The sequence below is a fragment of the Gobius niger genome (genome assembly GCF_951799975.1).
Source record: "Gobius niger genome assembly, chromosome: 7".
Taxonomy (NCBI): domain Eukaryota; kingdom Metazoa; phylum Chordata; class Actinopteri; order Gobiiformes; family Gobiidae; genus Gobius; species Gobius niger.
In genome coordinates this window covers 9,130,314-9,143,706 of record NC_136858.1, presented here as the reverse complement: position 1 = coordinate 9,143,706, position 13,393 = coordinate 9,130,314, and the positions used below count along the sequence as shown (strand labels likewise).

The following is a 13,393-nucleotide window of genomic DNA, read 5'->3' as shown; positions in this document are numbered from 1 at the left end:
CAACTCCAGTTTCAGTTGTCATGAGGAACTGTACAAGAGCATAAGACGTCAACAGAGCAGAGTGGGTCTTTGAAATAAAACTTAATAAACATGTGACAACAGTGGCACAGTGCTCACCAGCCAGCCAAAGGATTGCTGGTTCAACCTTCATCCAAGCGTCCAAGTGTGACCAGTCCCTGTGGACTCTGTGACCTACTTCGTTTGGAGTGACATAATATTGACTGGGTGTGTCTGAGTGTTTGGATATAATACCAGCCGTGCTATTATACAAACAGGTTTCACCAAATCAGGACTCTCACACAGCATGGCAAAGGGAACTTTGCCATGCAGTGCACTTATGCTCGTTTTTCTCACTTTCATATTCTACTCCAGTGTGCTGCGTCTTCTTTCTTTCTTTCTTTCTTTCTCTTTCTTTCTTTCTTTCTTTCTTTCTTTCTTTCTTTCTTTCTTTCTTTCTTTCTTTCTTTCTTTCTTTCTTTCTTTCTTTCTTTCTTTCTTTCTTTCTTTCTTTCTTTTATTGATTGATTATATGGTATACATGAACAGATGAATAGAAAAACCCATATGCCTCCACATCTCTCCATAAAGAACTAAATATAGGAAGTGGTTTAAGGCAGTACACAGTAACTTGTTTACCTTAATAAATCCTCTCCGTAGTCCCTCAGGGGTAATACAAGTGTTAATGGGATGATTGGAGGGTCTTTCATCTCCACCTGGTGTCTCGGGCCAGAAAACCACAATTGCAACTTGACTGCCACCAGACCAGAGCAACCAATACACACTAATAGAATCACGAAGAAGAAGCTAACAGGCTAACTGACGTTAGCGGAGGTGATGTTTTAATCCAAATATGATATTTTTCTGTCAGGGAGGCACTCCGTATGGAGCTGCACACTCATTACAAAATGTCAGGGCTGGTTTTCTCAAAATGAGGTTTTTGTTCCACTCATGCAACAACTTCACCACTAAGTCGCTCCTACAGACTTCATACTTTGCAGTCCTGCGCTTAACAAGACTTTGAAGGTTTTTGAGACTTTTTAGTATCTAATTCCTGATTAATTCAGCTTTGGTCACAACTGATGTACCACTCTGGACACTGGAACAGTCCTCCGACATTTCCTTATATCCACAGAAAACAAGGGCTTTGTAATGTTTTTGATTTGGACAGACAGAAACAAACTCTTAAATAATAACCACTCTGTCTGTCATGAAAAAAAAAAACAGTTGGAATGTATTTAAGTGGTATGTTTTTCCAAGCTTTAAACACTATAATTAAAGTTTTTATCCTTTCCCATCTGTACAGTGTGTAAGTCTGTCTGTCTGGCAGGAGTACACTTGTCGGACAGTTACCTGGAAGGTGAGGTAGAAGTCCTCCTCCACGTTGCCGTCGTAGGTTAGCAGCTCCCCCAGACCGTGAGCCAGCTCCTGCACAACCACAAACACGTGTTCTTCAAACTGTTTTACTATGCACACTTCATTTCATTTCCCATCATCCCTTTCACAGTTGTATTTCAGGCGTCTAATGAGATTTAGCTGATTCTAACCGGCTGTAGAGCCCTCTACAGGCTCTGTTCACACATCTCATCTTTCATCTGGTCACACAAATATTACATTTACACTGGAGTCCCTTTAGCAATGCTTTTATTACATTCATTATGATATATATATATATATTTTTCCGTACACAGTGAAGGCTTATTATAAATATAAAAATATCTTCATTTTAACTGGAGAAATGGTGACATTCAGATGAAGATGCTGTTTTTACAGTGTTTCTCTATGAACTGTTAACAGTTTGGAAGTTACTTATTATTGTGATTGTAATTTAGCTATAATGCTAAAACTCTGCTACATTTACAGTGAGGCTGATGTTTTGATTAATGTGCACTGTCCTAGTTCAAACAAATACAAATAATACAGTGCATATGACAGGTTCTAATGCTTTTGAAAATATGACTTATTTAGAAGGATAACATCAGTTGCATATTTATCATTTTATTTCAGTGAAGCAGCAATGTAATGAAGGATTTATTTGAATGTTTAATCTGCTAACAGGAAGTGACACAGACAGAGATAAAGTTCCAGAGCAGATTGACTCATTTCCCATTGACTGAACATGGTTGTCATCATCTATGTCACTTCCTGTCAGTGTCCGATAAAGAAGTAAAACTATAAACATCACAGAACATGGCCAAACTAAAGAAAGCTGGGTACAGTCTTTAGCAAAATCTTAAATAATATCCTGTTAGGGCAAAAATTGTCTCTAATGTGTAATATATGCACTTTAACCCCCCTTAACCCCCGGGAAAACGGGAATCGATTCGACCGGGGGTGAAGGGGTTAACAGCACTATAGAGGTCAGGATGAAATGTTATAAAATCACCATTACCATGGAAATGTTTGTTAGCAAGTGTTACCCATAGGCTGAAAATAATATTGGAAAAGCTCCGTCAGCTGTCGAGGCGCTGCTGGTAAATCCATCTGACACACTTTACTGCTCAAATGTTTGAATGTGGACAGTAACTCATTAGTTTATTAAAGAAAATGTCTGCTGCAAATCCCATAACATGATGTCACGATCCCGAAGTCTGTCGGAGGCCTTCATTTCCCATACAGCCTCTTAAACACACAGCCTAAAGCCTATAGGATAAGAGAGGATGTGTATAAATGTTCCAGAACATCCTCTGGGCCCAGGCCAAACCTATACGAGCTGTCAACAAGTGTGACTTAGATTCCCTACATATGCAGATCATGTGCCAAAGCCACAGATCAGTGTATTCATACTGTCTGTGTCCTTACGAGCCCGCGCACAGCCAATGTAAACACCACGAAGCAGAGAGGCTTTTAAAACTCTTTTCGGACCACTTCCCTTTGGTATTGTGAAGTATAACTTACAATGAGAGCATCGAGATTAGAAATGACCCTTATGGCCTCAAGGTCCTACACCTCATTGTCCTCTTTACAAACAATGAAAAGTCTTTCCACTCTTTTCCAATGCATTTCCTGCATTTCAGTTGTTTACAGGGAAAAGTTGACTCGACTTACTTGACCAATGCTCCAAAAAGACCTGACTTGACTTAGACTTGCCTGTTGTAACTTGAGACAGAACTCGAGACTTGAGGCCAAAAACTTGCTGTAACATTATATTCACTATTGATTTGAGGGTAACTGACAGCATGTTTACCTATAGTAAATAGCCACATGTTTTTAGGTCTCCCGAAACAGCACTTCTAATCAATACAGAGCGAAAAGGCCGAAGGAAATGTGTGTGGAGAGTGAAGAGATGAAGATTCATAGACTTCAGAGAAGAGGGAGCTGAGTCGGAGGGTAAATCTCTCGATTTACTGATCGATATACGTTCCCACCCTCACCTATGGTCATGAGATTTGGGTAATGACCGAAAGGACAAGATCAAAGATACAAGCAGCCGAAATGAGCTTCCTTCGCAGGGTGGCTGGGTGCACCCTTCGAGATCAGGTGAGGAGCTCAGCTACCCGGGAGGAGCTCGGAGTATAGTCGCTGAAGAAAATGGAAGGGTGGATGGATGGAGACTTCCGAGAAGTTTATTAAGGACCGGAAAACGACTGTACTGCCCAGGCAAATGTACGACATGAACAGATTCATTGCTGGATTAATTGAGAAAAATCTTAGAGCACGTTCAGTACTTTAATTTGAAACAAAAAAAAAAGTTTTCTGTAGTTTGATGTGTAAGAGTCTGTTATACATTGGGCGTGTCTTTGGAATAAACCCTCTGAGAATGAATGTTCGATGTAAGAGCCTTTTCTATCTCAGCTGCTCTCACAGCACAAACACACGTACAGCTTGTGCAGCATTTAGTGGCTATTATACGCAGCCACACAGAGCCCAGTGACAGCAGGACTGGGCAGAATCTACTGAGAGCAGGGGTCAATCCGAGCACACAGGGGCTGGGGCATTACAGGGGAACCACTGACTAAGAAACTGTCAGATTAACCAAAAATAACTAATATTATTTTATATTTATCTTTATCATGTTTAAAAGACACTTGCATCATTTTTTTTTTTTTTTAAGAAAAATAAAATGTTGTGTCTTTTCAATATTGATTAGACTAAAAATTGTAAATCATAACATTTTGGAAAGATTTTATATTAGCTTAAATTCTCAAAATTGCTAAATTTGCTGAAGCACTTGCACATTTTCAAGTAGATTAAACTATTTTGAAAGGTATTAACCACGGGTGCCCAAAGTGGGGCCCGCGGGCTAAATTTGGCCCGCCGGAACAATTACGTTGGCCCGCCAGAGAGTTACCCACAATATCCACATTGCTACCTGAAGTATATGAGGTGTTATGCAACCCTGATGTACATACAGCCCTAAAATAGAGGAACGCTGTGTTCATGTGTCGCTGGAAAATGTAAACCATCCGGGCACACATTCACTGCCATAAGGAGGAGAGGCGGCAGCTGTCTGAGGCCTCTGCTCGTGCTGTTCCTCTCAGGTATGTGGCTACATTCACTCCGTTCACACCCCTATTGAGCTGGTCGCTCTCTGAACATATACACTTTCACTGGGAAACCAATAAAAGACTCAATCTGTATCACTTTAAGGCATACTTTCTCACAAGTTATGAATCCCCCACTAAAACTATTCAAACAATACACAGGACATCTACAATCCCCTCTGAACATGTGTAACTAACAATAAAAACATTCATTGAATCCTGGCTCTTTCCATTTCTGCAGATTTTGTTACAGAAAATACAGGCTATTGTTTGTACAGATGAAATGACTTCTCATATTTATGTCAGTAATGATAATGAGAGCTCTACACTACTAAAACCTAATGTGGTTTGCAACATGGCTTCTTGTACCTGCCTGTTATTTTGTTCAGACGAAGCAGAAATGTTATGATTTAACATTTAGCTCAGGGGCCACTTTTAGACGCTTTACCTTATCTAAATCAAATTTCAAAAGCTCTGAACCTCAGGTCGTGATTTCTAACCGGGCTTTGACTTCAGGCAAATGTGGTCAATGGGGTGACCATTGTTGGGGGGGTCCTGTGAGACGGGGGAGGTGCGGACCTCGTCTGCTTCTGCAGTACAAAGTTAACTCGCTGTTTCAGCTGTTTTCTGCATATGTCACCGCCTCTCTTTCACCATATGAGGACCAAAGGTGCCATAAGTAATATGTTTCCATGTGTCCAGGTTTATTTGACATTTATTGATCTGTTAAGATTAGAAAGTGCATCTGAAAACAAAGGAGTGCAGGATAAAATGCCTCCAAACACAAATATTGAAAGTATTGGAATACTTGATAAAGTACTTGGTACTGCACAAAATATTGCGATCCGAAATTTGGTCTCATAAATAAATAAATAAAAAATGTCATAAATGTACAAATATATATGACTCAGAGTGTTGGGATCGTGAACAGAATTGTGAGAGTCCTCCTGACTGCTCTTCAAATTTGTTCTTCTCGAGGAACGTTTTCAGCTAAGTCGTTTAATGAATGTCAAAAACCTTCCTAAGAAGGCGTGAAGAACACATTTGTGCGTAAGACGAGAACGTTGGTGAATGAGGCCCATTGATCCTCACCCTCAGGTCTGGGATGGTCCTGTCGTTGGTGTCATCCTGGTGAGGCCTGTGATGCCAAACGCAGCCACTAATCTGATAGAGACTGTTACGTAAGGCGGGCATAATTTTAGCCTCTGCCCTCTCTTCACCTCCCCCCCACGCCCCATGGTGACTCTGTACTTTCACTCTTCCTCTTCATCTCTCCTCCTTTTCTCTCTCTCTCCCTCCCTTTATTTCTCCCTCAGTCTCTACATTCTCTGTCCCTTATTCTTTTCTCTCTCTTTCCCCTCTCTCCCTCCCCCATTTCCCCTTCTGTCCTTTTCTATCTCTCTCCCTCCCTTTATTTCTCCCTCAGTCTCTAAATTCTCTGTCCCTTATTCTTTTCTCTCTCCACCCCTCTCTCTTGCTCTCTTTCTCCCACTCTCACGCCCCCCTCTCTCTCCCCTTCCATATCCCGAACTCTTTCTATCTCTCGCCCTCTCTTTCTCTCCTTTTCTCTCCCTCTCTCTTACTAAACCCGCTCTCTCTTTCTGACCATTTCTCTCCTCTCTCTCTTCTCTCTCCCCCGCCCTCCCAAATCCCATTCCTGGCCTTCCACAGTGAGCCAGCAGAAATAACTCCCGAGGCCTGACTCGGGATCTGATGAAGCAAATGTTTCACTTGCTTGTTATGTACAAAACGACATAATACTGATGCATTTATTAAATTATTACCTTAGTACTCAAGTAGTATTACTTAGTCATAATTTGCCTGACTACTTTTAGCTTCTACTTCAATAACTTTAAAGTGACGGGACTCTTTCTTGAGTGAATATTTTGTCCGTCCGTATCCTTTAAAAGATCATGAAGTCCACATTATATAAAAGCTGAGTCGCCCGGAAGGCTTTCTCTAATCCACAGCCCGGGGGAGCGCTGCTTTTTCGCCCGAGCTAAAGCAGTGGCTGTGGCGCCCTCTGCTGGCGAAGGCGGGGGAGGGAGAGCAGAGAGCAAAGAACAGAGTGGAGCGCTGAGACAAGAGCTAAGCAGATGCTGCCACCTACCGGCATGACCTGCTGCAGGTCCTCCAGAGTGGCTGTCGCCATGCCGACCAGGGCGTTTGGGTCACACGGTGCAGTGGGAGGAGTTAGGAGCTTTCTGGAAGAGAGAAGAGAGGAGGCTTTAGTTTGAGGTAGTTTATAAAAAGGGCAAACAATCTAAATCCAAGCCCTCCAAAGATGAGCAGCTCATGGAAGTCCTAAAGAAAGTCCAACACAAAAACACAGCAAAAATCTCAAAAAGAGTAGAAAGAGAAATAATACAATGATTGAAATCAAGTTGGTCTTCTTTTTGATGCTTTAATATTTACTTCTCCACAGAATCACTCATCCATTTTGATTTATTTATTATTCATTTTATTTATATGACCTTTATCTAACCAGGAAAGTCTCATTTCCAGGAGAAACCTATAGTACATATTTTTTGGTTTAATATCTTACTATTTGCTGACTGAAATAATCACAGACAAAAAAAGACATAATTTAACTAGAAGTAAAATCACAGTGCAGGACCTGATGCTAGGTTTGTTTTAGTGACTTACTGGTGTGACAGTGTTTGTGAGTGCACTGAGTGCCATGGCCCTTATTTCAATGAGTAATGTCACTTTGATCCTGTAGCATGTCCACATATCTACATATGACCACGTCTCCCTGTCTGCTTCACACAATGGACTATATTTATTACGGAGGAACAAAATTATTTATAAAAAATAATGTCCATTTCTGAAAACAACTGTTGAAGCATACAGTAGTAACAGTAACAGGTACATAAAAAAAAAAAGGTTTGGCCAGTTTTAGGCTTAAAGGGGATCATTTATCAAGTGATAAGAAGTGACTGTAAGCTGGAAAATAGTATATAGCTATGTTGCACCAAATTTACCATTTGAAATTCAGATTTAAGATGCACATCTGATATGTGAACGAGAGCTCAGTGAGTCAGATGCAGAGTCCAGGCCTATCTGACAATGGTCAGGGCCCTACTGAGTCCCGCTAAAGCTGCTTTCTTGTTTCTTAAAACAAGAAAACACTGAAATCTTTTTGCAGAATAGAACACATATTACAAGTTCAACAGCATGAAACAACAAAGTGATTGAGTAACTCTCCCCCCTTCTGTTTTTTTGACAAATGGCACCCTGGATGACTCTTTGTTAATGACCTCCTAAATGCCTGATGACACACACTGTCAGACGGTCAGTGACTTCATGCAGTACATACCTGTAAACATAGAGAGGAAAGTGGATGTCCAGAGCGATACTGTTGTACACGGCTAAGCCCATCAGCTGGAGCAGGGTTAAGGAACAGGACGAAGAGCTTTTCAACAGCTAAACCATACACTTAGTGAAGACCATACTTAGTGAAGACTGTATATGTCAGAAGACTGTATATGTCAGAAGACTGTATACATCAGAGGACCACGTTTAAAATCAGTACAGGCCTTTAGAAGAGAGTAGAGACGCTTTCTTATCTCCACCTGTAAGTCCTGTAAACAAAACAAAAAATATGCTCTAAGTGTGTCTGGATGATTACAAGCATTCAGTTTCACCTAACGGCAGTAAAGTGAAGATTACTGCGCAGTAAAGTGAAGATTACTGCGCGGATTTCAAACTACTCCTGGTATTATTACGCCTTACAATATAGTTCCCCCTTTTATCCGATTAGAAAATCCACATTGTTTAATTTTGTGTAATTATACTTTGTAGTGTAACACTTCACGTAACCATATTTAAATAGGGAAAACGTGGAAGAGCTTGGCAGCTTCTATCTTGACCTGTTTTGGAGCTATAGAGGAGAGGGGGAGAGGCTAAATGCTAACGTCGTCTGCGCTGTGTTTACGTGATTGAAGGCACGGGGGAAGATCAGACAGGTCCTAAAGAATTCGTCAAAGCTAAGGTAAGAACATATCTCAGTATGTAAAAACAGTGGCCTATTCCTTTAAATAATACCAATTACCAAAAAGCAGAATACTAAATTCACCTTACACAGTTACATAAAAAAACTGCATTGTGTCAAATGATTGCATCATACCCTAGCACAAACACACTCTATGATCAATCAATGTAATAATCTCCAGAACCCGGCGCACGCACAGCTACTACTGTAAACACTGCTGTCTTTGATGAGGTTGTGACATGGATAGGCACTGACGATATGTCTCTGTGAAAGCTCCGTCGTATATCTATGGTAAAGTATACTGCACTCCTGTGAGGTTCAGCATAACCCCGGCCTGAGTGGAAAAGGCGCTGCATTAGGCGGAGGGAATTCCCCCACAGAGCTTCAAATACAAGCTAACCTATATAACATGAGGAGTGTGTGCATGTGGCCGGGCCGGTTCACCGTCTCACCTGCCCCCACTTCCCCACACACACACACACTCTCTGTCCGAGCCCCATCTGGGACATGTGGCAGCCAGATGTGGACGAGGAGGAGGAGGGGGCCGGTCTCCAGTGCAGAGGGGAACACTGCTGATTACAGGTAGGCCACACAATCAGATAAATAAACACTTGAATGGAGTGAGGAGCAACTGTATGGGGCCAGTACTGGAAACATAAAGAGGGTGTAAAGAAGAGTCACAGGTTACATTCCCATGATGCACTGGTACATCACTTCAGATATTTGCTGGATCCTCCAAAATTCAACAGATAGGAAATGTGCCAATGCTCTGGTAATAATAACAACTAGGGCTGCCCCCTTCTGGTTGTTTAGTCGACTTATTGGTCGATGACGTCATGATCGACCAGGATTTTCATTGGTCGACTAAATGCACGCCCTTTTGCTATTAAGAATATTAATTATGAATATTTTACCCTGATATGAGTAATTTTGACTTGCGAAATAGAAAAATATGCAAATGGAATGAGTAGTTTTTCACTTAACCTCTTCACCCCCATCTGAACCAAGCACATTTTCTCCAGTTTGGCTTGACCCAAATCTAAAAGCTTCTTGAGAGAAAAGCGTCAAAATAGCAACAAAAGTGAGCCGAGAACAGCGATGAGAACGTAACACAAGAGCAACAAAAAAACGACGAAAAAGTGACAAAATGCACAAAAATGCCACAAAAGAGCAAGAGAAAAGTGACAAAAAAAAAGAGTAACAAAAAAGCGATGAGGATGCAACAAACGAGTAACAGAAAAGCAAAAAAAAGTCAAAAAGGTTGCAACATCGCGGCAACAACGCAAGGAAAAGGATTTGTTCAGATCAGATTTAGCAGGTCTTAGCTTTCAAATGAGGCATTACAATGGCCTATAGGCTGTAAACCTTTAGATCTGGGTAAAGCTGAACTGGAGAAAATGCACGTAGTTAAGGCGAAGGGTTTAAGTGGTTTAAATAAGAAAAAACAAATATTTCAAGTAAAATGAGATGGAGTGAGAAGGTCAATCCCTGGACCGGGCGGGCCTTTCCGTGTGGAGTTTGCGTGTTCTCTCTATGTCTGGAGGGGTTTCCGCATTCATCAAAAACATGCGCAATGGGTCGATTTTCCAGCCACTGCAGTCGTCCACTGCTGCTCTATCATTAAAAGATTGGACAAATGCAGAGGACAAATAAAGTACACCTTAAGGCAGTGGTTCCCCAAGGGCGCAGGGGGGCCTAGAGCTTTGTCTGCTGAGAGGGTTCGGTAATAAATGACAGTGTCATCAAATATGACGGACAAAGGAGTACAGGTGCATAAACACTACTGAGCGACTAAAGAGGAGATGTTGTTACAAGAGTGAAGCGAAAAGCTCATCTTGACATTAAAACTAAAGGGACAAAACTAGCCAAAAACACCAACATTGTTTCACCTGCTGTGTCTCGCCTTAACGCAACTCAAACTAAAATTTAATTCAGCATCTTTTCCAAATCTCCTCCTAGAGTCCGCACAGCCCACATTCAACAGTAAGACAAAGGCCTGCACAGCTGGGTCCCATTAGGACACATTCACACAGCTGTAATTACACACTCTTTTAGTGCCATTAGCCTGAACACGGCTCTGTTTTTGTGCTCAGAGGTCACACTTTCAACAACACGACCACACCTAGTAACGCAACAACCAACAGTACTTCCATCTGCTCGTTGCATGGCTCAGGCTTGTCATCACACGAGCATTTGAAACTGTGATCTAGCAAGAGGCAGGAGCTACCATAACCCTATCCTTGGTAAAAAACAACAACAACAATATCGATATAACAACATGATTTGGGCAGATGTGATTAAAACCTCACAGTAATGCAGTAATAATAGTCTCATTGTAGCGATCAATTGCAGGTCAGCTCGCCATTTGTCCTAAAGTTCTTCTGATTCTGATCTCCACACATCCTCCTGGTTGATGTGGTTCCCGAGCCTTAGCCCAGTGGCCTACTTTCATCGGTTTGCACAGCTTGTCTGCCCCGCATTCTCCGACCCCTTCATCTCCAGCGGTGACATCTGCTGCCACGGTGATGCCCAGGAACTCGGAGGTGGATAAATGAGCCGCTAGCATTAGCACATGTGTAGCAAAGGGGAGGAAGGGGGGACACCCAAGAACAGCCTGAATTGGCCCTTCACACCGGCGCTGTTGGATTATATAACCTCCTGACAGCTCCCAGCTGGCCAGTAACCGCCGCGCACCGTCCACTATCGTTTACACGCAGAAACTCCACATGCTAGCGCTAATGCGAGCATTCTTTGCGAGTGACAGGATGTTCTACAGAGCGTTAGGTAATTTCTTGTAAAAGAACGCAGAGGAATATCAACATTTATTCAGCTATTCCAGGCCCTCATTGTGGTCCCTGGCACGGGACCGCCGCAGAGCCAGGGCAGAGTTTACAGCAGAGGGTTTCAAATGGAGCCTGGACAGCTGTGTGGAAGATCCCTCAAGGTGCTAAAATGACCTCAGAAGCACACACGTGGGCCAGCACATTGTTCTAGTTTATGTGCCCATGTACAATAATCCATAAGGCTAGTCAAACAACGGTTGTGCTGCACAATTTGAAAGTAATGGAAGCCCTGCAAAGACGTATTGATAAAGATACAGACGGCATCGCGTCAAACAAGAGGTAAAAAACGTTTTTTAAAAGTTTGGGAACCCCGGCATAGAGGACCACAGATCAGTGTTCAGTGCCGTCAAAGCTTGAACTAGGTGCATTTAAAAATGGCTTAAAGCGTTCTCCACACCTTGATTTCAGCTCGGAAACATCATGCCAGCTTTGTCTCACCATGAATGGTTCATTTATGAGGTTTCAGTCGTGTAACCATCTCCGGTGATGTGTTAACAAGAAGGGCCAACAATAATTGTTCAGAGCTGCATTTGGCCCCTGGGCTGCACTTTGGGCACCACTGGTTTAATGTCTTCAATGACAATCATAATGTAAATAGTGTTAAAAAATAAATAAAAGCCAAAACATAAAAACAAGTGTTTGCAAAATGTTTACCGACACTGTACATCAAATGAATGTTTAAATCCTTGACTTAAACCAGGGAAGTCAAAAATACGGGATGATTTAATCCAGTCCCTCCCTTTTAGAGCATAAATTCCAGAGTATGTAATAAAAAAGTAAGTCTCTAGCCCATTCCTGTGCGGAGTTATGTTTTTTTTTAAACGAATAACCATAGTGCTCATTCTACCCACTAGGGAGCATTGCATTTAAAAAAAGGAAAGTTCCACACGTGTCTAGCAGAGGGCACTGACAATAATAAGAGCTCAAGATATGAACAACTCATTATATAGCCACGTGGTAAGTGGACAGTCTGCCCCAGGGCGGCTGTGGCTTCAATAACAGCTTACCACCACTGAGTGTGGAGAGAATGAATAATGACTACTATGTAGTACTTTGAGGAACTTGTGACACAGGCTTGTAAAGTGCAATACAAGTGTAAGCCGTTGTTATTAATGAAGCTACAGTCAAGTTGGGGCTTTGACAAAATCACAGCTTATTGTTATATTATATATATTTATTGGAAACATTTTCTCTATTATATGCGACCCGCGACCTGCCGTGGGAGATGAATTTCGGCCCCCGACCCAAAATGAGTTTGAAACCCCTGACTTAAATCAAGCCTCTCTTCCTTGATTTAAATATCAGACAGTATTGTACATTACTGAGTACTACATTTGAAGCACACAGTGTGCCGTGTCAAAAAAAAAAGCATCTTTGCAAATACGTGCTCTCACTCTGCCAATGAAAATCAATCAGTCAGAGCGAAAAGAGCCGTGAAACTTTACGGTGCGGTTAACTGTTGTTTGGCGAAGCAGGCTGAAGACGGTGTGGGGATTTATTGTTACGACACTCACCTCTGAGCGCGGCGTCCCTCCTGCAGTGTGATGTATGCCAGAGATGATACAGAGCGACAAATGCGGGAAGTCTCCTACTGTCCCACTGTCTTTGAACTACTCATAGAGCATACTGGCCTTGTCATCCAGGCGTCTGAAACCGACAACAAGACAGCCTCGCCGTGCGTCTTTCATGCAGTGCACATGGGTCTAAAACTCCTGTCTGCCTGCCTGTGGTCAAAGGAAGGCAGCAGCATTTCTTTGCGTGTTGTATTTATCAAAGGATACAGTTCCGACCAGTTGGAACTCCGAATAGTTGTCACACTTCCAGCTGCTGAACCAATGGCAGCGCGAGTCCTTCATGTAGGTGAACATACCTGGGAAGAAGAGGAGAGAGAAAGTGTCTTATTGACAAGGAATAAAGAAGACGAGTAAGCGCCTCACCGCCTGTGTTTGCCTCCTGTGCTAGCCTCCTGTGTTAGCATCCTGTATTAGCCTCCTGTATCAACCTTATGTGTTAGCCTCCTGTGTTAGCCTCCTGTATCAACCTTATGTGTTAGCCTCCTGTGCTAGCTTCCTGCA

At 42.3% G+C, this 13,393-nt stretch overlaps 1 protein-coding gene across 1 annotated transcript in view; it reads right to left on the bottom strand.

Moving 5' to 3' along the window:
• Nucleotides 1-13,393, bottom strand: part of hectd2 (HECT domain containing 2) — a 98,119-nt gene that overhangs the window by 27,101 nt on the left and 57,625 nt on the right. The window contains exons 15-18 of the mRNA XM_079559911.1: nt 13,100-13,188; nt 7,801-7,865; nt 6,592-6,685; nt 1,351-1,425 (exon numbers count right to left, since the gene is read on the bottom strand). Coding sequence (XP_079416037.1) covers nt 1,351-1,425; nt 6,592-6,685; nt 7,801-7,865; nt 13,100-13,188 — 323 coding nt within the window. The remainder of the gene's footprint in view (nt 1-1,350; nt 1,426-6,591; nt 6,686-7,800; nt 7,866-13,099; nt 13,189-13,393) is intronic.